Source organism: Neovison vison, chromosome 6, assembly GCF_020171115.1.
Source record: "Neovison vison isolate M4711 chromosome 6, ASM_NN_V1, whole genome shotgun sequence".
Taxonomy (NCBI): Eukaryota; Metazoa; Chordata; class Mammalia; order Carnivora; family Mustelidae; genus Neogale; species Neogale vison.
The window spans coordinates 158,585,099-158,609,429 of NC_058096.1; the positions used below are offsets into that span (position 1 = coordinate 158,585,099).

The 24,331-nt window shown below is 42.7% G+C and overlaps 1 protein-coding gene across 1 annotated transcript in view; it reads right to left on the bottom strand.

Annotated features, from left to right (window-relative positions):
- Positions 1 to 1,578: 1,578 nt before the first annotated feature.
- Positions 1,579 to 24,331, bottom strand: part of STAC (SH3 and cysteine rich domain) — a 146,533-nt gene continuing 123,780 nt past the window's right edge. Inside the window, exons 9-11 of the mRNA XM_044252731.1 lie at positions 16,947 to 16,998; positions 16,688 to 16,825; positions 1,579 to 3,832 (exon numbers count right to left, since the gene is read on the bottom strand). Coding sequence (XP_044108666.1) covers positions 3,734 to 3,832; positions 16,688 to 16,825; positions 16,947 to 16,998 — 289 coding nt within the window. The 3' untranslated portion in view covers positions 1,579 to 3,733. The remainder of the gene's footprint in view (positions 3,833 to 16,687; positions 16,826 to 16,946; positions 16,999 to 24,331) is intronic.

The following is a 24,331-nucleotide window of genomic DNA, read 5'->3' on the forward strand; positions in this document are numbered from 1 at the left end:
TGAGATATAGGAAGAGAGAGAAGGTATTAGATGGATCCAATATTATATAAGAATTCTCTATCACTGCATTTTCCAAATTATGTGCCTTGGAATAGTCAGTCCTAATAGGTGTTCCATGGATCTAAATCCCCTTTTATAGGGATGCCTGGGTGCCTGGGTGGCTCAGTCAGTTAAGCATCTGCCTTTGGCTCAGGTAACTCTCCCAGGGTCGTAGGATCAAGTCCTGCATTGGGCTTTTTGCTCAGCAGGGAGCCAGCTTCTCTCTCTCTCTCTCTCTCTCTGACAAATAAAAGTCTTAAAAAAATCCCATTTTACCGATTTACTGTGAAAATTCAGAAATTAAAGTCTATGGGAAGTCCTGAGTAAAGAAGCCTGGTTTATTTTATTTAAATCTAAGCTATTTGAGCACACAACCTCCCCCCTTTTTTTTCATAGCTGGCTGGGCCTGGTTCTAGGCTAAGGCTAACCAGTAGGTTTCCTTCCTGACCCTCCTCTCCTTGGAGTAACCAGTGACCTGGACCAGCTTTTGGACCTCCATGCTGCTTTTTGACCTTTTAACAGTATTCAGCACCAGACTGTTTACATGTACTGTGATCTTCCCATTGATTTTTTTCTTCCTTTAATAAAAAGAACATTAGTTCTAATAAGCGCCAACCACGTACCATCTCACTGGTTGTTTTAAAAATATAACCCGGATGCTGGACTCTTCTTCTCAATGGGAGTGTGTGTGTATGTGTGTTTGGTGTGTAGAGGTGAAGAGGAAGGTTCTCTGTGAAATCAACCCTACTAGCAGTCAGCTGAACATCTACACATGGGCTCTCTTTGCCCCCCAGGGCCACACTAAATGTGTCTTGGTTGTCTGCTAGTAATGGGGTAAAACAAGTTGTATTCTTTACCTCCTGAGACCCTGAGGAAGCTTTAATCAGTCCTTCACTTCAAATTCATCTTGTTAGAATCCAAGTCCTACAGCACTGCTTGTGGGGCACAGGGCACAGCGTCGTCCCTGGTTCAGTTAGATATGCACCCTCCCTTGGCTGCAGGCAGGGGCAGGAAGGGTCATCAGGCTGTTTTCTCACACTATGAATACCCCTCTGGACTCCCTTTTTTTCCTTCATATTAGCACTTCCTCTCCTTCCCTGCCCCCTCTCTAGAATCTGTCTCCCCATCATCTCATCCCCATTCCCAAACTCTGGATCTTCTCCCAGCCATTTTGTGAGTCTTGGAAACCTTCAGGACTTTGGTAAGTCACAGCTGTCCTTGTTCTTGCCATTTCTGCAGACAGGTAGGAGGAGAATAACTGCTGTGGGTCCTCAAGTCTGGGTGTGTGTGTGTGTGTGAATATCCGTGGCAACCTGCACTGAGGACCAGCCTTGTCTCTGCTATCTGCATGACCTGAGATCTTTCAGGAATGCTAGCTATCTTGCATTGGGAGGGCTCACTGTCCACCAATACTTGATGTATGTCAAAACTTTTGGGCCTCATTGTGCAGAAGGTGTGTTTTTTCCTCCTAACTTTGGCTCAAATTATGAGTCCCTGCTTGTGACATGTTTCTGTAAAACAAATCACTCCAAAACTTAATGACTTAAAAACCACCAAATCACATTTATTTTGTTTGTAAAGTTATCACTTGGGTAGGTCCAGCAGGGATGGTTGTTGTTCTGTGATGTCCGGGATCCCAGCTGCAGACACATGTGGTCTGTCCATTGCACCTCTCCCCCATGGTGGTCTCAGATTAGGTGGCTCAGGGTTCCAAGGGCAAGTGTTCCCAGAGAGCAAGGGAGAAGCTGCAAGGACTTCTTTGGCCTAGCCTCAGATGTCATGCAGTATGACTTCTGCTCTATCTTATTGGCCATATTAGACCAGTACTGATTCAATGTGGGAGTGGGCTATACAAAGGCAAGACTATTAGGACGCAGGGACCACCTTGCTGGCTGGCTACGGCAGCCCCCTTATATTCAGTTTCCAAAGGCAAACTGACTTTTTATTGCAAGTTAAATTTGTCTAGGATCTGACACCACTGGACCCAAAGGCTTCCATGGATACGCACCAGAAAGAAGAGATCAGGACACACATTTTCTATGCTCCTTCCAGCCACTGTGTTATCTTTATTCAATGGAGTACTGAATTAGAGGCAGAGAGGGTTTGTCCTCTGGCATTCCATTTTAGAGAATGGCAGTCATACTATCCGCCCTGGTTCTCGGAGAACCCATCTTGGCTCTGTACACTCAGTTTTTCAGGTTGTACCAGAGAGGGAGGAAATTCTGGATGCCGGCCTTAAAATGATAGTAAGGCATCCAGACGGCTGTGAAACTAGCAGCTCCCCCGTCTCAGCTCCCACCATCATGCTGACCAGTAACAAAAGAAATAAGTGGAGACTATGAATACTAGGGTGTGGGAAATAATGCTCACATGCTTAAGATGCACCCACTTAGGTCTTTTAAAAACCAATTGTTCTAAAGCTTTTATTGCTCTGTCACAAAATAAATGGAGCGTACATTGATTCCAAGGTCATTGTGAATTGATGTTTAACCATATTAATAAGTAATGCAAGTTTGGCTGCTAGGAGGAGGCTTGCGGGGGAAGGCATCACAGTATACTGAATGCTTGTAAACATTAGTACAAGTATAGAGTAAGAGAGACTCCCCTCCTGATGATAGATGGGACACAAGTTCCTCTCTTTCTGAGGGATGAAGCACTAAGGATTCGTCTCCATGTTATATCTGCTAGGGTATAGTAGACTGCCCTAAAGAAGAATGGATTTTGATTTGGCTACTTGTCTCAAGATGATATTGGTTCTCCGCCATGTTTCTGGTTCTTTGCAAGGTGGGCTCAGCCTCCAAAAGGGGGTCCTCCAGGATGGCCTGACGGAAAATGCTGCCCACAGTACCAAGGACATGAAATGAAATGGGCTCATCACTGAGACTTTTTGCCCCATTCTCTTCCCCAGGTTCACCTCCGCAGAGAATGCTTTCCTAACCGAAGGGGCTGCATAATCTGCAGTAAATCGGGCTCTCTGCCCCACCTTACTCCCACTTTGTTCTCTGTACCTGTGCCTTGTGTCCTCCTCTGTCACTTCTGTAACCAGAAGAGCAGCAGTGGCTGCCTATTGGTCACCTTTGGGCAGATCAGGTCCCGGTGGCTAGTGCCACCAGCTCAGCCTTCCCATCTCACAGCACCCCCAGGACTCCATTGGAGGACAGAAGAGACAGTGCAATCACAAAGCAAGGGGGGCTGCGGGGAGCCCTGGCATGTCGGGAGCTGGGGATCAGGACTTCCTGATGCTCTGCAGAGAACCGCAAATGCGATGAGGAGGGGCCATTGCTGGGGACACACGTCTGGAACCAGAATCACACTTGGCCATGGGGATCCCAGTCTCGCACTGGGCCCACACTGCAGGCTGGAGCACCCTCCAGTAGGCTAACTTACATCACATGGACGGGGACGAGGTGAGTCCTCAAGGACAGCTGTGGCTGCCACCCTGCCTCAGCCGCCGCCTGCATGGCGCTCAGCTCCCCACCTTGGGCAGCCTCGCCCTCACCTTGGGCAGCCCGGCAATGCTGTGAGATGCACCCTCTGTCTGTGGCTGATACTCCAGCCTCAGACCCATGAGTCTTGTCTCACTGTTTCCCAGGGGAGAGGGTGGGTCAGTGTGGCAGCTCCTCTGCGTGGACACAGTGTGAGACGAGGCATCGCAGCAGAGTCCGGCCACTGCTAAAGCAGGAGGGGCCAGCAATCAGATGTTTTCTAGGACATCCAGGGGGACTAGGCCTCTCTTCTTTCCACTGAGGACTCTGATAAAGCCATCTTGCTCCTCTTCGGAAGCCACGCAGATCTGAATGCCAAGGAAGGAGAAACATCAAAGTGTCAACAAGGAAGAAATTAGGAGCTGCTTGAATCACAGTGGACTGAGGCCAGGAGCACCAAATCGGAAAAGGGAGAGCAGTTTCAAATAGTGGGGTGTTGGAGGGGGGAGGCTGGCTCTGTAAGGAAAAGGTTGAGTAAATATTAGGCAGAACCTGGGTTTGGAAATAGGCCTAGGTGCTGAATGTTTTCTGAGTTTTAGGAATGAAGTTTTACAAATGAGGATCAATAAAACGGGGTTAATCAGATTGTGTCCCCCTGAAGAGTCACTGTGAGGACAGAACGATATAATGCTCACAAGAGAACCTAGCATGTGGCACACAATGAGTCCTCAATACTTTATTTTAAAGATACAGACTAATAGCTACCATTCAGCAGGCCCCTGACATGTGTTTGGAAATTTATACATATGATAACAGGAAGTCAAAGGAAGCTATTCCATTCCTGGCCCCTAGCAAAGCAAACAGACGCTAACACCTCCTCTTGCCCAGCTGTGTAGGACTGAACAAGAAAGTGGTTAAAAATCTGTTTGTATGCCCTTGTCATCATCACTACCATTTACCACTGAAAGGCTGAAGGGTGGAGAGAGTCAGATGGGAATAAGAATTTTTTGCAAAGTGCTGTGAGTTTTACCCACCTGACCTGCTTCCATGCGTGGTAGGTTAGATCTTAGGTTAGAGTCCCTAGAAACAGAGCCTGAGGCATGAATCCTTGTGAAGTGGCTTGTTGAGGGTGTGCTCTCAGGAGGTGGGAAGTGAGGGAAGCAGGGGGCAGGGAAGGAGCTGAGCAAGGGTGAGGACTCAGTTGGAGGTGAGCCTCAGGCTGATTCCACAGGGAGCTCTGGAGTATGAAGTGGGCCGAGGAGTGGTCCCACCTTGAGGCAAGGGGTCTGGCTACTTGGGCCCCATGTCAGTCATTGGCCACTGGCTGACTTGGGTGTGAGAGGTGTGACCTGTCAGGTGAGGCAGCTCTTGGTCCACAGAAGGGCAGTATCTGGATAAGGGACAGCTGTGAGTTGTCCATCAACACAGCAACCAGGAGATGGGTGCACCCACCTAGTGAAGGGGTTGGGAGAAGAGCTGAGCTTCATTTGTGACTCCCAGCGCTTAGGATACACAAGGGACTGGTTTCTGGTTCAAGTTTCAGAAACCTAACTCTATGATAAGCTTGACTGGAAAGAAGCTCAGATGGGGAAGTAAAAAGGAGTTGATCTGTAAGAACAGAAGATGTGGTGACTATTTCCTGAAGGCCAGAGGTGAGCTGTGAGAAAGAAATAGCCTTGGGGCCATGTTAGATCCTGCTAGAACATGATGGGCAAGATGGCTGCCAAAGGGAAAGTGAACCACCTGATTTTCAAAAGCTAAGACCTGTAATTACCATGCCAGAAACACCACAGACAAGGGAGCCTAGTGATGGCAGGGAGTATATGTCTTAAAAAGAACCCATAAAAATGCCTTGAGAGCACGATTTACCTTTAAAACCATGACAAAGACAGAATTTTCTTCATTGTTGAAATATGCCTGAAATTCAACAATCCTTACTATTAGACCAACCAATCCACATCAGTGAAATCTTTAAACCTGATCTCTTGTTCAGATTTGTTCTAGATGCTTATTTAAAAATTTCCAATTGAAATATTTAAATAAAGAAATGAACATGAAAATAGTTTGATGATGTATATACACACAGATGTTGTATCATGTTGATGTCAAATATGGAGAACACTGGGCAAGAAATCAGAAAATGGAAATTCTGGCCAGAGCTCAGAGCCTTATGCCATTAGCCTAAGTCATAAAGCAAACAAACAAAAAAATGACTGCAGTCTGGGGTCTCCATTAGTTTTTTGGGTCATTTTCACAGTTTTCCTGATTTACATTAGTAGTAAATTTCAGTCTCTCTAGCAGAAGCCCACTGACAGTTCAGATGCATGTCCATATATACCCCATACCTTTATCTTCCCTTTTTCTTTCTCAAGATTTCAGTGTGGAAGAGAAACAGTGCTTGGTAGAGGCAATGGAAGAGTTGTTTGAAGGTGTCTCAAAAATAGGAGGCCAAGATGCACAAATGTTTGTACTTTGTTGCATGTACTTATTTCTTCTGCACCTAGTTGGCATCCCTGCAGTGATTTGATTTGGGGAGACCTTCCAAAGGACGAGGAGTTCTGTACCCACCACGCACTGCTTGGATAGTCTCGGGGGCAGACAATGGGGAAACAGATGAGGAAGCTAAAGGAAGTCGAAAAAGATGAATACAAAGGGTTGAAAATAGGTTTCAGCAGCTGTACTCTTCCTAGAAATGAAGAGTCTAGGATTTAAATTTCTGATGGTACAAATACATCACTCTCTAGGCTTGAGAACCTGCCATTTTAGCAAGCGATAAAAAGGTTGGAAACATTTCCTTTCAAGATGAAGTGGAAAGATGAGCCCAGAAGATTACGGGTAGAGGAGGGTGGGAGGTGAGGGAAAGGCAGAACTCCTTTGCTTCGCAGGGCCACAAATAGGGTGACCAACTTGTCTTGGTTTGCCTGGGATGTTCTCAGTCTTTGCACTGAAAAGTCCCACATCCAAGGAAATTCCTCAGCTCCAGATAAAGTAGACAGTTGATTATGCCAGCAAATGTTTTACTGGCCAAGCCATGTGAGAGATACCTCCAAGTGTCTGAGGTCCCTTGAATCCCTACTTTCTGTATTCATTCATTCATTCATTCATTCACTCATTTTCCAAGTTTTTATTGAGAGGCCACTATGTGCTAGCTACCACTCCAGAAGCTGGGAAATAAAGGCAGATGCCAGCTTTCATGAAGCTTATTGGGCAGAACTGGAAGGAGAGATATTTCGTGAGTAATTACATGTGTGATGAGTGCAAGGGCCTTGTGTGTTTTAATCCCTGATTATTTAGTAAACTGACAATATAAATCATTAACAGTTTTTGAATGAATGAACTCATGACGAAAAGGGTCCCTTTGCTGACCTTCTGACCTATCTCTTTGACTGGAACTGGGGCACTGGCCAACCACTGAAAACATCACCAGCAAGAATTAATTCAATTAGGATTCACCTGAGTCATGGGAGGTACACGGACAAGAGAACAAAAATCAGGGCTCTGCCAAATGGGAAAAAGGCAGAGATGACTACTGGTACCAACCAACAGTTGGGTGTTAGACGATTTTCAGTAGAGGAAGGAAGATTTATATAAACTGGTTCTTTTTCCTTTCCTGTCCTCTCCTCTCCCTTCTTCTCCTCTTGTTACCTGATATCCTTTTTCCCTCTCTCCTTCCTCCCTCTTTCCCTCTCTTCCTTCCTTCCTCTTTCCCTCTCACTCTCTTGCCAGCCAGACTTCTCCTCTCTCTTCTTCTCCTGTTACCTGATATCCTTTTTCCCTCTCTCCTTCCTCCCTCTTTCCCTCTCTTCCTTCCTTCCTCTTTCCCTCTCACTCTCTTGCCAGCCAGACTTCTGAAGACTTCCCATTGCTGACAAATCTTGGCCTGTCCACTCTGCTTGCTGACAGCATTGCCGACTGCCTGGTGGACACCATGTGTGCAGAAGGGATGGTCTGGACATCTCAGTACCGAGGTGAGTACAGCACATACAGAGCACTAGCACCCACCATACTCAACAGAGCATCTCCAGTAGCCTAGTGCTTACTTAGACATGCAGCCTGGATACTGCCAGCCCCTGGGCATCACTTAGACTTTTGATTCTTTAATTGATTAATTTGTTTTGAGAGATGAGGGAGCATGCATACACTTGTGGGTGGTGGGGGGTAGGGAGCAGCAGAGGTAGAGAGAGATTCCTCACTGAGCGTGGAGCCCTACGAGGGCTCCAATCCCAGGACCCTGAGATTGTGACCCGAGATGAAACCCTGAGATCGTGACCTGAGATTGTGACCTGAGCTTACCCAAGTCAGCTACTCAACTGATTGAGACACTCAGCCATACCACTTAGTGTTTGTTATTAATGATATCTCCATTCACCCATGTTTTTGCTCTGGTTTCTGTGTTTATGGCTTTACCACTCTCCTCCTGTCACTCCCCCTACTCCTATGGGAGTAGACTAGATTTTTCCCCATTCTTGTCTCTACTTGATATCTTGCTATTGACCTACTCCCTAGCCCTCTGCTTCTTCTCCTATGTTGTCTCTAATTCTGCTCCCTGCCAGTTAAGTGCCCCTCTTGGCTCAGTCCCTTCATGGTCTTGCCTAGCTTAAGTCCTACAATCTAACCCACTTTGGGGAGCACATCTGCTAATAACATCTAAGGTTTCCCTGGCCTTGCCTCTCAACTCATTAACATTCAACTGGACTGCAACTTAAAACAGATGAGCAGTCATTTTATTTGAAAGGATTTCTTGCCTAGTGCTCTGGACTCAGTCTTCCCTCAAAGTACCTATGAGGAGATGGGACAGAGAGGGTGGAATGTCCTGAGCACTGGGATTGGCAGCCATTTGGAGGCTGACAGGCACTTCTTTACAACCACTGAGTTGTAGAGAACTCAGCTGATGCCTGAAGCAAGTTGTACTGTTGGATTTAGGATGAATATTCAAGGCTGAAAGATAGCTCCTCCTCCAAGTTCTGCCTAGGCCACAGAGATTCTGCAACTGCCCAGAACAGAAAGCTGGGCAGCCACTTTTCCCTTACTACTACGGGCTCTACTTTCTAATGTGGGCAAAATACGTCTTTTCCTTGTCCTAATTAATACCTCTCTTTCTACATTTATTGATGCATTTATTGGAGTGGTACTCTAAGAAGAGGAAATGACAGGAAGTAGGGGCACATTAGGTGACACCAGTGTCTCCTGGGAGGTGAGACCTCATCAGATAAAACAGTGGGTGGGAATGGAGACAGAAAGACCATGGGGTCTTGCATAAAGGAGGAGATAGCTTTACACGTGTTCCAGAGCTGAGAATGTTGAGGAAAAAAGCAAGGCAGTAGCAAATCCTAATTTGACCCTGCAGACCAACAGTGGATAAAGGCCTCTTAGATAACAGAATTTAGTGTAAGAGCCATCATAATTATCTGCTCCCCCAGCTGAGGATACATGAAAACCCGTGAATGAGCGCGGAGTTGGACCAACTCTGGTCCACTCATCTTTCAGCTGGGAACCCTCCACTCTGCACCAATCATTCCTTGTTCTAGGATAAGTAAATCATTTGCATTAGACACTGTTGGTTAATGTCAATGGTGTTAATCTGTTCTTTTCCCATGCAGCAGAGCCCTGACTTTTGTTCTGTTGTCCATCCTTACCCTACATGACTTGGGTGAATCCTAATTGTCTGAATCTGTTTTGTTCTCCTTGCTAGTGATTCTCATGGGACCTGGTTCTAGCTAATGAAACAGCATGGGGAGTTCTGAGGTAGTGTGTTTTCCTCTTAAAAGAGATACATTAAGAAGAAAATTTCTTTCTTCATCTGGAAGGGATTCTTGGGGTGGCTGCAGTCATCTGTGACCACTAGAAAAGGTGGCTAGTATTTCAAGGATGGCAGAGCATCAGGTTGGAAGAATCTTGTTCTCTGACCATGGAATCAAGCTGTTGAATTATGAATCCCAGAACTTCCCTGTATCCAGGCCTCTCATTATGTGAGTAAAATCCACCTTAGGAGGTTGACTCAATTTGAGTAACCTTAGATGTGTAACAGCTTCTGCTGTTGTAACAAATTACCACAAACTCAGTGCCTTTAAACAAACCAGTTTATTACATTAGATTTCTGTAGGTCTGATGTCTGGTGGGCTTGGCTAGTTTTCTCTGCTCTGGGATTCATAAGGCCAAAATCAATGAGTCAACAGGGCTTATTCTTTATCCCTCCTTCCTACTTCTTTTTCTCTAAGAGAGGATTAATTTCAGGCTCATTTAGGCTGTCGAATCCAGTTCCTTAAGGTTGTAGGACTGAAGTCCAGTTTTGGTTTCCTTGCTGAGTCAGGGATCATCCTCAGCTTCTAGAGGCTGCCTGCAGTCCTTGACTTGTGGTCCCTTTCTGTATCTTGAGATCCAGTAAGTGTAGTTTGAGTCCTTCTCACATTTAATCTCTCTCTCATCTACCTTTCTTCTGTCTCCTGCTATCTCTCTTTGACTCCAGCTGGATATATCTCACTGCTTTTAAGGGCTCAAATTGGAGGGCTTTGCACACAAGGCTCTTGAAACTGACTGGAGCTAGCCAGCCCACACAATCTAGGATATATCCCTATTACAAGGTCCATAATCTTAATCACATCTGTAAAGTCCCTTTTGTACGAAATCTGGATTAGTGTCCTATGGTTTCTGTAACAAATTATCACTAAATTGATGGCTTAAAATGACACAAAGTTATCTTGCAGTTTGGGAAATCAGAAGTCCTTAAATGTGAAGGTGAAGGCTGGGCTGCCAGAGAATCTGTTTCCTTACCTTCAGCTTCTAAGAGGCATTCCCTGGCTCCTGGATCCTTCCTCCATCTGCAAGGTCAACAGCATAGTATCTTCAAATCTCTCTCTCTCTCTTTCTGACTTCAGCTTCTATCCTCACATTTACTTCTCTGACTCTGGCCCTCTTGTCTTCTTGTTCTAAGGAACTGTGATGACACTGGGCCCACCTGGACAATCCAGAATAATTCCCCATCTCACCATCCTTGACTTCACCACATCTGCAGAGTCCTTCTTGCCATGAGAGGTCACATTCAGTTTTGGGGATGAGGACATGGGGCTGTTGTTCTGCCTACCACAAGGCGAAAGGATCAAAACTATTACTATCAAACACTAAAAAATACTGTGGGCAATACGTGCATATGTATGAAAGAATAAGTTATTCTTGAATGCCACAGGTTGAAGGAAGACTCAGCCTTGACGTTTTAAGGAGAGAATCTCCAGGTGGAGAGAGGATGTGAAGAGAGGCAAAGTAAACATTCTATGGGCAGAAGGGGGTTGGTGGAGAAGAAAACACTACAGGCAATGCACATTCAGTTCAATCTATGTTAGAAGCAGTGGCAGACTGGATTGAAACTTCAGAATATTAAAGGAATTGGGGCACTATCTGAAAATGTTCTCTCAGGAGGAAGCGGAGAGTGATGGAGTCGAACTCAATCAAGAGGTTAAAATTAGAGGGGGTCATGGGGGAAGAGAGGAAAAATAAAACAAGACAAAACCAGAGAAGGAGACAAACAATAAGAGACTCTTAATCACTGGAAACAAACTGAGGGTTTCTGGAAGGGAAAAGGATGGAGGGATGGAGTAAAGGGGTGATGGACATCAAGGAGCGCATGTGATGTAATGAGCCCTGCATATTATATAAGACTGATGAATCACAGACCTGTACCTCTGAAATCAATAACATATGTGGGTAGAAATTGTCACACATTTTTTAGAAGCAATTTGGTCATATGCATCAAGAACTGTAAAAATCTTTTATCTGTTTTTCTATAAATTCTAATGTCTATCATAAGGATGTAATCAGAGTTATGGAGAAAAGATTTTGGTTTAAACATGTTTGTTGCATTATCAATAGTTTAAAAAGTTAAATAAAAATAAAATTAAAAAATTAAAATGGAATATCTAACAACAGGAGAATACTGAAATGCATTCTTCTACATCCAGACTAGGGGCTGACAAACGTTTTCTGTAAAGAAGAAAATAGTAAATATTTTTGGCTCTGCAGGCCATATGGTCTTTGTTGCAACCACTCAACTCAGCTGTTCTAGTGTGAAAGTAGCTTCAGATGATACACATATGAATGAATATAGCTTTGTTTCAATAAACTCTGTTTTAAAACAGGACCACGTTTGAACATAGGTCAATATGCCATGGTTTGCCAAACCCTAATGAATGTGATAAAATGTTAGAGAACTGATAAAAACTGTTTTGAGAAACATTTAATGAGTAAGTTAAAAAAAAAAAACAAACTCAGAACACTAAATAGAATATGGTACACCAAAATATTAATTATAAGAAAAGTTTGGTAGAAAATATACCAAATTGTTTTTGTCAATAATAACTTGATGCTTGAGTTACCTGCTATTTTTATTTTCTTCTTTATATATTTTTTGTAATTTTCAAATTTCTCCACAATAAATACATTTCAGTTTAGTAATCTAAAAATAATTTGCCTATTTTTCTTTAAAAGCTTCAACATAATACAAAGAATCAATAAAAACAGTTCTATTGGGATGGCAGAACTATGGATGAATTTCAAGAAATACTTTTATGGTTTAATAAGAATATTTTTTAGATTTTAAAAATAAAACAAACTTTGGCATTAGTGCAAACTCTAGTTGTGTTCACAACGAAAGGATAACTTGATTCTCTTTGGAAATAAGAGCTCTGTGAAAAAATAATATAATCATTATGAAACAAATTAACCCCAGAGGCAGAAATGTGATTTGATCAAAGAGATGCATTGCATTTGTTTTCAGAATTGAATTTCTTCTATTTCCCTGTTAAAGAGCATTTGTCCATATTTTTAGAGTTGCAAATACCATACTGGCTATTTTCTGAGGTTTACTAGGTAATTTTAGGCAGTGCTGGCCATTGCAGATGAATCTGGAACTCACTCTAGATGGTGCCGGCTGCATGGGGAACTTGCTATGCATTGGACGGTGGTCAGGCACAGTGCTGGCATTTTACACAGGGGATCATGTTTCACCCTTACCCATGTCAAGAGGTAGGTGTAACTATGCCGACTTTACAGATAAGAACTCTGACATTCAGAAGTGACTTTGCCAAAATCACACGGGGTATGCTACTAGGTTAAGCTCTCCTCATTTTGATCAATATGTTTTGAAATTTTACACCTAAACTAATTTAGGACATTAAGTGATTTGGAGCCAAATTAAAAAAAAATTCTTAATAATATATCTTTATTTTTATTTATTTATTTTTAAGATGCTCTCTTTTTTTAACATCTTAATTTTATTTATTTTTTTTTCATGTTCCAAGATTCATTGTTTATGTACCAGACCCAGTGCTCCATCCAATACATGCCCTCCTTAATACCCACCACCAGGCTCACCTAAACCCCATCCCCCTCCCCTCCAAAACCCTCAGTTTGTTTCTCAGAATCCACAGTCTCTCATCTTACATCTCCCCCTCTGATATACCCCAATTCACTTTTCCTTTCCTTCTTCTAATGTCCTCCATGTTATTCCTTATGCTCCACAAGTAAGTGAAACCATATGATAATTGACTTTCTCTGCTTGACTTATTAACAGGACAGGAAACAACAAATGTTGGAGAGGATGTGAAGAAAGGGGAACCCTCTTATACTGTTGGTGGGAATGCAAGTTGGTACAGCCACTTTGAAAAACAGTGTGCAGATTCCTCAAAAAATTAAAAATAGAGCTACCCTATGACCCTGCAATTGCACTACTGGGTATTTACCCTAAAGATACAGATGTAGTGAAAAAAAGGGCCATCTGTACCTCAGTGTTCATAGCAGCAATGTCCACAATAATAGATCTTTAAAATGTACATTTTCTCTTAAGTGGCTGACGTTTTTCCAAAACTGGTTGCCATGTTGATGCCAAAGATGGAAAATAAAGAATTTGTGTAGGGCTAGAGACCTCAGTGCCTTTGTTGACCCACATGTAATTGGACATAAAAATGTCTTCAGTAGCTACAGGACTACATGGAATTTGAAAGTGAGAGAATGGAAGTGAAGGTCATTCTCAAACTTCAGCTTTGATCCTGAGGAGTTTGTAAAGAGGGAGATTCTTTGCCTTTGCCCTGAGAAGATCTGCTTCCACAGGTCTGGGATGGAGTCCAGGAATCTGCATTTTCCACAAGCTCCCAGGTGATTATGATTCAGGTGGTTCAAACCACACTCTCAGAAACACCATGCTAGACAAACACCGGGGATTATGGAACTTTTTAAAAGGATCATGGGCGGATTCATTTGGTTCAGGCTGAAATGCTGTGTTATGTCTTGAGCATGTCTAATTGAAGAGATTGGGTTGTATGCCTCTCCCCCACCCACCCCATCCTGGAAGACCATCATACTTCAGCCATGGGAGTGGAGAAGATAGGTGAGAGCCCATTTCCAGAAAAGACAATTTTGGAGGCTAACAGTCAAGGAATTGGTAGGAGTCACTGAGTTGATGTTCTGCTTCTGGAAATTGATCAAGTTGAGCAAACTTTAATTTGCCTTCTGCTTTCACTGACTTGTATGTTAACAACATAAAGACAATGTTCAATTTCAAGTGAGGAAGCATACGATTATTTTGAGGGAAAAATCAAACATGCCAACAAAATTATTGACACTCTGCCAATAAAGATGGATATCCTTCTTGAATTTATTTCATTCAAAAGACTTTCCAAATTTTTGCAACAGGGAGGATACAGTTGGGTACACTTGGAGAAGCCCTGGCATGGAACCCAGCTGGGAAAAGTGACCATTTGCTGTGTGGGGTGTGTGTGGCATTAGAGCTGGGGTCTCAGTGTGATGAGGATGATTCCGTTGCCTGAGATGAAAGATAACCCAATAGGGCACTTACAGGAGTAAGACTGTTTCTAAGGAGTTCTCTGGTCCCAGGATACTTGCCTTAATGACATTCCCTTCCCTGGGAGCCAAACTATGCAAATGGTGCTGTATAGCTCAAAGTTGGTGCCACCTTGTCCAGGGCATGTGGAAAGCATTTTGGCTTGGAGTTTGCAGACCTATGTTTAAGTTCCAGCCTAAGGGTGCCTGTGTGGGTCAGATGGTTAAGTGTCTGTCTTCTGCTCAGGTCATGATTTCAGGGTGCTGGGATCAAGCCCCATGTTGGACTCCCTTCCCAGCAGAGCCTGCTACTCTGTCTCTCCCAGAATAAAATCTTAAAAAAAAGTTCCAGCCTAGCTACTTACCAGGTTTTTGTCCCCTTGAGCAAGGGATATAACCTTTATGAGCTTTTGTTTCATTATTTATAAAATATAAATAGTGATTAATTATTCAAAAAATTCATAGGACATGTGTGGGATCTCAAGTAAAATGTTGTAGGTATATATGCTCTATAAATATATATATGACATAAATAATTAGTAAAAATAATGATGATCCTTGTGATAATTATCACTGTGGCTATGTCCAGACTGTATTAATTTGTTCTTTCCTTCTCTGTGAACCAGGGGCTAGATATAAAGATTTTTCTTTTAAACAGTTGTAAAGAAAAGGTAAATCATTATTCTTTGAGAGTATACTTGTTAGTTTGAAGATGATCAAGTATTTGGCACTATGTGTGGCACATAAAATTGTTGATCAAGTTAGGTAAACCAATTTTTTAAAATTTTAAATCAGATATAAAGTAAGGTAAATATAAAATAATATAAAGTCTTATGGGACTTAGAAACTGTCTTTGTAGGCAATTGCAAAATGACATTCAAGATGTCTTTTGGGCAATGCTATCGAACTGGGATAGTATTAAAATTAATATTATTATTCTTTTAAAGATTGTATTTATTTATTTACTTGAGAGAGAGAGAGAAATAGCATATGACTGGGGGGAGGGGCAGAGGGAGAAACAAACTCCCTGCTGAGCAGGGAGCCCAATGTGGGGGTCTCGATCCCAGGACCCTGAGATCATGATCTGAGCTGAAGACAGCTGCCTAACCAACTGAGCCACCCAGGCACCTTGGGATAGTATTAAAATTACTAATACATTCTTCATTTCTTTTTCATTTTCATTCACTTCTTTGTAGGGTGAGCCTCATCATTTCCAACTAGAGGCATAAATTGCCTCAGGAAATATTAGAATTACCAGACCAAAAGTGGATACAGAAAGAAAGGTAAGGCTTTGGCTTCCAAAACTGGAAATTAGAGTTAATGGTGAAAGTTTATTAGGAGACTGAAGAAATTTCTAGTGTCTGATTTCTCAAATCATCCCCAAATACACCAAGAGCAAATGTGGAGGTCTTCACGTATTATTTTTACTTTATAGTGAGGATACAGGATCTCCCATGAGGGAAGTTGGGAGTCAGAGAAGTAGGGGCAGTAGGAAGCCCTCTCTCTGCTGGAAGAAGGCAAAGAGAGGCAGAGTTAGGACAAAGAGCTGAGCTTTGTGTGTCTTGTCACTTTGTGTCTGTCAGCATTCCAAGAGTGAGATGGGGGATCAAGAAGCAAGGAGCTTAAAGACATACATATGGAAGGAGTTCATTCCTCACTTCTTAGGAAACTGACAGCACCATTCATTTGCTGTTGCATGTTGACCCTCACATTCAACATGGCTCTAGAGCAAGATGGTGCCAGACACCTCTAGATTTACTTGAGGCACTGGTGTGAGATAATCCGTAGTTACCTCTGTCCTGTCCTAGATTTACATCCAGGCACTGGTGTGAGATAATCCGTAGTTACCTCTGTCCTGATTATGTTTTATGCAGCAATGTGAAGGTGTCTTGGATTCTAGTGAAAAGGGAGAAACTTGGGAGTCTGGACAAGGAGACCTTATTTAGAAGGGTTGCTGTGACTGGAGGCAAATGCAATGAACTGTGGAACCCTCAGGAAGTAATAACAAAGTATTCCTAAGAGAGTACAAAGAATTAACCATGCATTTGTGCAGACCAGCACAGAACCAAAACTGGAGTAGGTGTCCACATCAGAGACTAGCAATCATCAGAGAAAAGGGACCAGCCCCAGATAGATGCCCTTACCCTGCTGCCATAACGTTATGTATATTTCCTCTTATGAACACATAGCACTAAATGAGTTTCTGAACATTCTGGTTTTGCAGGTTTAGATTCTGCTACACTACATAATACCACCAGAGTGAGTATTCTCTTTTCTCAAAATGAACACTTGGACTATGACCCCATTCATTCAGATTTAAGGGTGCCATTATGTTTGTTAGTGATTTTTTCCTCTGTTTTGGTGGTACCTGGTATGTGCTTGCATGCTTTACTCACCTGATTCTCCTTCAGTGTCATCTGCCCCTGTTCTTTACACCCGAGGAAGGTCCTAACACATCTAAAGATCTTCTCATTTTGTTGTACTCTCTGAACAAAGTTGGCCGGAAAGAAGCCAATCCTGTCTTGAATTTTCCCCTGGAAGGAAAAAGGAGACATGAGTCCACAATTGTTTCATTTGTTGTAATTACAGTTACCAAGTGATTCTTTGTTTTGTTTGTTTTCTTTTTCTTTTTTTTTAAGAAAGAGGAATACTTACTTTCCACCAGTCTTCATTGGTGTCTTCTAGAAGAGTAATCATGTCTCCTGGCCTATAATTAAGAGTGAACGGGTTGAGTGGGGAAGGAGAGGGGGGGAAAAAAAGAAGATGACAATTCAGATTCACAAGTGATAGTTTTTCATTTACACAAATAATCCTAAAATAAATAGAAGTAAAATAAACATGACTTTTTCTCAGTTCTTCCCACCCAAGAAAATAGTTTTGTTATACATTCAAAACAAATACTATTTCCATGTTGTATGTGAAAAAATAATATAGCTCTTGGATTGGAAGAATAAACATTGTTAAAATGTCTATACTGCCTAGAGCAATCTATACTTTTAATGCTATTCCGAACAAAGTTCCACCGGTATTCTTCAAAGAGCTGGAGCAAATAATCCTAAAATTTGTATGGAATCAGAAGAGACCCTGAATCGCTAAGGAAATGCTGAAAAACAAAAATAAAACTGGGGGCATCACGTTACCCGATTTCAAGCCTTACTACAAAGCTGTGATCAGCAAGACAGCATGGTACTAGCATAAAAACAGACACATAGACCAGTTGAACAGAGTAGAGAGCCCAGATATGGACCCTCAACTCTATGGTCAATTAATCTTTGACAAAACAGGAAAAAATATACAGTGGAAAAAAGACAGTCTCTTCAATAAATGGTGCTGGGAAAACTGGACAGCTATATGTAGAAGAATGAAACTCGACCATTCTCTTACACCATACACAGAGATAAACTCAAAATGGATAAAAGACCTCAATGTGAGACAGGAATCCATCAGAATCCTAGAGGAGAACATAGGCAGTAATCTCTTTGATATCAGCCACAGCAACTTCTTTCAAGATATGTGTCCAAAGACAAAGGAAACAAAAGTGAAGATGAACTTTTGGGACTTCATCAAAATCAAAAGCTTCTGCACAGCAAAGGAAACAGTCAAGAAAACAAAGAGGCAACCCACGGAATGGGAGAAGATATTTGCAAATGACAGTACAGACAAAAGGTTGATATCCAGGATCTATAATGAACTCCTCAAACTCAACACACACAAAACAGACAATCATATCAAAAAATGGGCAGAAGATATGAACAGACACTTCTCCAATCAAGAAATACAAATGGCTATCAGACACATGAAAAAATGTTCATCATCACTAGCCCTCAGGGAGATTCAAATTGAAACTACATTGAGATATCACCTTACACCAGTTAGAATGGCCAAAATTAGCAAGACAGGATGGAGAGGATGTGGAGAAAGGGGAACCCTCTTCCACTGTTGGTGGGAATGCAAGTTGGTGCAGCCTCTTTGGAGAACAGTGTGGAGATTCCTCAAGAAATTAAAAATAGAACTTCCCTATGACCCTGCCATTGCACTCCTGGGTATTTACCCCAAAGATACAGATGTAGTGAAAAGAAGGGCCCCAATGTTTATAGCAGCAATGGCCATGGTCGCCAAACTGTGGAAAGAACCAAGATGCCCTTCAACAGATGAATGGATAAGGAAGATGTGGTCCATATACACTATGGAGTATTATGCCTCCATCAGAAAGGATGAATACCCAACTTTTGTAGCAACATGGACGGGACTGGAAGAGATTATGCTGAGTGAAATAAGTCAAGCAGAGGGAGTCAATTATCATATGGTTTCACTTATTTATGGAGCATAACAAAAAGCATGGAGGACATGGGGAGTTAGAGAGAAGGGGGTTGGGGTAAATTGGAAGGGGAGGTGAATCATGAGAGACTATGGACTCTGAAAAACAATCTGAGGGGTTTGAAGTGGCGGGGGGGTGGGAGGTTGGGGTACCAGGCGGTGGGTATTATAGAGGGCACGGATTGCATGGAGCACTGGGTGTGGTGAAAAAATGATACTGTTATGCTGAAAATAAATAAATGAAAAATAATAGCATAGCCTTATTTTTTAGAATAGTTTATTTATTTTGAGAGGGAGGGAGAAGGAGAGAGTACAGGGGAAGAGGCAGACACACAGGGAGAAAGAGAATTCAAGCAGACTTCTGCTTGAGCACAGAGCCTGACTTGGGACAGGATCCTACAACCATGAGATCATGACCTGAGTCAAAACGAGGAATCAGGTGCTTAACCAATTGAGTCACCCAGGTACCTCAATATTAGCTTTATTTTTACATATAGAGAATGGTTCTTTATTATTTCTGGAAGTTTCCTATTCATATTTGCCACTTCCTGTTATGGATGTGATATTATAATAGATATTTCTAAGAATATTATATTCTGTTTTTAAAAACAGTATTTCTTTCCTTTATTGAGTTCCTTCTTCCCCTAGAATTGGTTGGCCTCCTCTTTTATTGCTTTACCTTCATGTCAAGGGATTTTCTTCAGTATCTGTGTTTCTTGGTTGTTTCTCTTTTTTTCTTGGTTGTTTCTTTATATTAATGGCTGAAAACAGAGGTAGATGGGTGTGGACAGCTGGGTGAGCTTCTCTGCTATTACATGCTTCTGCGTCTGCACTGTCTCTCTCTTCCAAGTGCAAGGGATAATTTCAGGTTCTGCTTAAAAGAGCAGGGAGTCTCAATTGGGGCCTATCATTTTTGGATGCTTGAAAATGTAGCAGGCAAGCAGTGTGGGGCCTCCTACCACTACCCCAAAGGCTTAAACAGGGGGGCTTTCATAACCTCTGCGAGGGGAAGATCAGTTTATTCTCCTATTAAGTACCCTTCAAGGCCAGAGTTGGAATCGACACACTGTCATTTCTGCCTTTTTTATTGGGCAAAGCATGTTATGAGACCAGTCCAGATTCAAGGATGGGACAGCGGCTCCACCTCCGTGGTGACAGGAAATGTAAGGTCCCACAGCAAAGGATAGAAGTATAGGAAAAGGTGAAGAATTTGGGTCATTAATGCAATCAAGCTATTGGCGACACCCTCATGTTCTTCAATGAATTTGCTGGGAGTTCAGTGTCTCCTTGAATGTCCCCCTACTTATACCTAAAAGTTACTTTTTCCTGAGCATGATTTGGTCTCCAGGCATCTTCACTGTCCTCAATTCTAGTTGCTGTAGTTTTCCAGGAACTTTTCAAAATTGGGGGGTCTCAGTATTACTTCTTGTTTTCTAGTATTGTTTATGGAGTTTTTTTTAAAAATATATTTTTGGACATTTCAAGGGATTGAAACAGGAGAGGAAATAGATCCATGGGTTCATTTGGTATTCTGATTCAATCTCCTTTGCTGTCATTTTCAATTCTCAGCTAATATCTATCTTCATAGGGGACTCCAAATAGAGCAGGCTTGTTACACCTGAAGCATTAAACACGAGCAGCATTTTGGTATTTCAACAGTCACAGTTCCGTGCTGATGCCATAGAAAGCGAGATGGCTGAAAATCACTCTTTTCCCAGGTGAGGGATTTAATTAAGCAGCAAGGATGAAAGCTGATGTAGAAAAATCTTTCTCACTCCAGCAGATTTTACTTAACCTAATAACCTAAGAAACAGTGTGTTAGCATCAAGTCCAGGGACTTTGCTGATGGCTTGGCAGAAACAGGAAGTAAGGAAAAAAGGTGGAGGTGAGGGTGGGGCAGAGGCACCTTTTCCTAAGGGTGAGAAAGGCTACTGCCTGGATCTAACTGCTGGTTTTACAATTTAGATAGAGAGTCACTCTTTACCATGGCCATAGGTGGGCTGTCCCTGGGCATACGACCCATGGTAACTAAACCACATATTAGAACAAGGCACTCACTGGACACAAGCTATAATTTTATGAGCAATACCAAACATCCTCTTGACAGCGTGATGGGGATTGTCTTATCCTATAAAAGAGCACTGCCAGGACCAGAAAACTGCCTAGTGAGGGAGGAGAGTTACATTCAAATATATATTTTTTCTTTTTTGTTTTTGTTTACCCACTCATTCAACAAATATTCCAGAATACTGACTCTGGGTAATCTTTGGAGAATAACGTCCTCACTGGAGTTAATGTTCTAGTGAGAAAGATGGATACAAATAAGCACACAGAAAATAGAACATTGAATACGGTTATAAATACTAACAGGAAGATTGTATCTCTAACTGATGGATGTATAATTGCAAATTGTCATAAGGGCTATGAAGGGAATGGATGGGATACAGATATAAAGCATACGGGTAGACTCTTGATATTAGCCAACTACTCTAATCATCTGGTGGAGACAGCTAATGTCTCTTTTTCACTGCAGGCAGGATGTTGCCCCAGGCAGCACTTGAATCCAAGATAGCAACGCTCTGACATCTCGGTCAGCAAATCCATGGCCCATGGGGTTTGCTCTGCTCCTTGCCCGTACCCCACATCCCCCACCAATCTTGGCACTCGTTCCACTGCACCTTCACTCAGACTTAGACTCCTTTTCAAGATGGGATCCAGGCCTGTGGATCCGAGAAGGCGAGCAAGATAAAACAATATGAGCAATATGTTTTGTCTTGACCTAGTTTTAAGACTCACTAGAGGCCAGTCAGTTTCCCTTAAGCAATGTGTTAAGCCAACACCCCAACCTCTTCCCTTTGGACTCTCACAGTCCAGGCCATGATGCCCCAGCCCTGTCTGCTCCTGGGGCCATGTACCAGATAACTAGGGACAGCCCTTATGCCCTGGAACATATGAAATTTTATTCAGATTTGCTAATCCACAGGGATCCTGGGAAACCAGCTAACCTTGGCTGCTTGCCATACATAAGCTGCCCCTATAGCCTGGGTGTGCTCTTCCCCTGACTCCCAGCTGCAAGCTTGGGTGGCCCAATGTGGCCACCCTTCCCTATCACCTGTGAGTCCTCCACTCAACTGTTTCTCAGCTTTGTTCTCTTCTCCTGTCTGTGGTTTTGGTGCACTATATCCTGCCATCAAGGAATTAAGTCCAAAAATTCTGCTCCCTTGCTCCACATAGGGAGAGCCTGTCCATGGTTCCTGGAGGAATGGAAGCCCAACGCCTAAAAATTCTCCTTCCTGTGGCTGGTCTTAGGATGGACACTGCCAATGAGTGACTCTCTTCCCCCAAATGTTGCAGGTTTCTATGGCCGACCAGGCCCCTCTTCATGGAACAATTCTTTCTCATTTTGGGTTCTCACACTTCAAAGTCCTGTGCTGGCCTAACACTTACTCTCTTTCTTCCAGAAGACCTTATGTTCCCAATCCATAATGTGCAGATTTTATAATTTAGCTCTATTTCCAAATTCCTGGAGATGAACTTGTCAGGTCCCTAAATATTTTAAAAATGTTTCCCTTTGTTTAATTCAATCAGAGCATCCTAAGTTCAGGTAAGCCTTTTGCTGTACCCAAGAATCATACATGTATACAGTATAATGCAATTCGTAAATGATAAAGGGATAAGTTTCCCTTTTGGCATAGACTGATCAGAACACCACAGCTGGCCTTTTCTTTTGGTTTGCTCAGTAACATAGGTCTTGGATCCAGAGGATGATTTTCAGAAAGTCTTGACATGATGAGGGAACTCTGTGCTACCATCATGAGTAGGAACAGAGTAACAACAGCTAAGTGCAGAATCACGGCTCAACAGTGAGGGGACCATGAGTGTGTGTGTTTGTGTCTGTGTGTGAGAACAGGATGGCTGCTATCTGGTTCATTTTCTGCAGTCCTCTGCTTCCCTCATTTCTCAGTTTTTCACGTGGACAGAGGAACCTCTTTCTTTCACCATGAGGGAGACTGGTTTTAGTGACTTAGAGGGCATGGCACCACAGAGTGTATGGATAATGCCCACTGAGTCCAACCAGCTTCAGAGAACTATTCTGCAAGGTGTATGGCCATGGTTTGGTCTTCTAGAAGGTGGGAAGGGAGTTGTCCTGAGGACCCCTGCCCAGTCTCTCCATTCTGCACTGGCACCACAGATTCCTAGGAGTTTAGATGCTAACACCCCTGATGAGGTCACAGCATTTGAGAAGTCCCTTCTCCACTGAGACAACCTGAGGCCTCAGACTGGCCCTCAACTGGGAGGCACAGAGAGAAGGAAGGATGTTCTGGTCTCTTTTCACAATGTTTTGGCTATACTGTATATTCTGGAATGCCAAAGACGTTTGTCTTTCTTTATTCCTCCATCTTTGCCTATTTAGCCAAAGGAAATTATAGGACATCCAGGTATTTTTTTGAATGCTTGTGGTAGGTTTAGGTATGTGTCGAGTGTACAAAATGAGAAGAGTCTTTGAGACATTGGTTTTCCTATCTGTAAGGTGAGGAAGAGAATAGTACCTGTCTCATCAATATTTTTGAGTATTGGGTGAGGTAATACTTGTATAGCATGTTTAGATAACCCCACAGCAGATGGTGGCTGGTATGGTTGTTAAGACGTATTTATTACCCTCAAGATACTGGTACTCTCTCTTTTTTTTTTTTTTCTTTCCAAGTAGTTAGGAGATTTTACTTTAGTTAAGGTGCTGGTACTCTTAAAGGAGAAAGACGTGGAAGCTGGTAATTTACATTAAGCCTCTTTGCTGAACAAGAAGAAATATGCTGGGGGTGGAGGGGACAAGCAAGCGTGAAATTGACTGCCCCACCCCCACCCCCACCAAAATCCCAACATACATGCTTTGTTGAGACTCAGCTTCCTCAATGATGTTTATACAACTACATATTATACATAATAAATACTTAATAAACCCTACTTATTTTGCATAGTTGCTGTGTGGGTTGGATGAGAATGCCTATGTGGAACACTTTAGCCCTGACCTTAAGGGCTCAAAAGTTCTAATTTTTTCCTGAAAGTGTAATTTTTTTCACTAGGAAATGAGAAGATCTAGTGATTATTACCTTTCAAATGGGTGTTTTCTTAGGATTTTGGCAGGGATGGTTGGTTCATGAAATCATCTTTGGCCTCTTAAGTGGCCTCAGTGTTATTCAGAGTTTTGGAAAAAGCTTTTCTCTCTCATCTGCCCCTCCCTCTTGCCCTCCACCCCAGGTAGTGACGGGAAAGCTGTGGCAAGGGCTGGCAGCTGGAGCTAGTATTCCCCAGCCAGCTGCTGACTGCGACGGAGGTGTTGGAATAGTGGAGGAGGACAGCCAGACGGGCTGGAGAGGGACAGTGGGTTCACTGAACGAAGCAGGCACAGCCAGACCCTTCTGCACACAAGTAAGAAGGTAAGAAGGTTCACTAGTTAAGGCAGGATCTGAATCCATGACTAACACAACTAAATCCAGCTGCCTCTCATACCACCCAAGCCTTGTGAAACTCATCAGAACTCCCATTTGACTCTGCCAAGTATTTTTCGGCTACCTTTAGCATTTTTGACCCTTTTCTATTCATTAGGAACAAAAGAGTCAACAAACCAAACAACAACACCCACCCACCCAACCAACCAAAGCCAAACAAAACCAAGTCAGTCTTATAGCAACCAGAGTCACTCAGCCAAGAGAGATGTCCTGGAA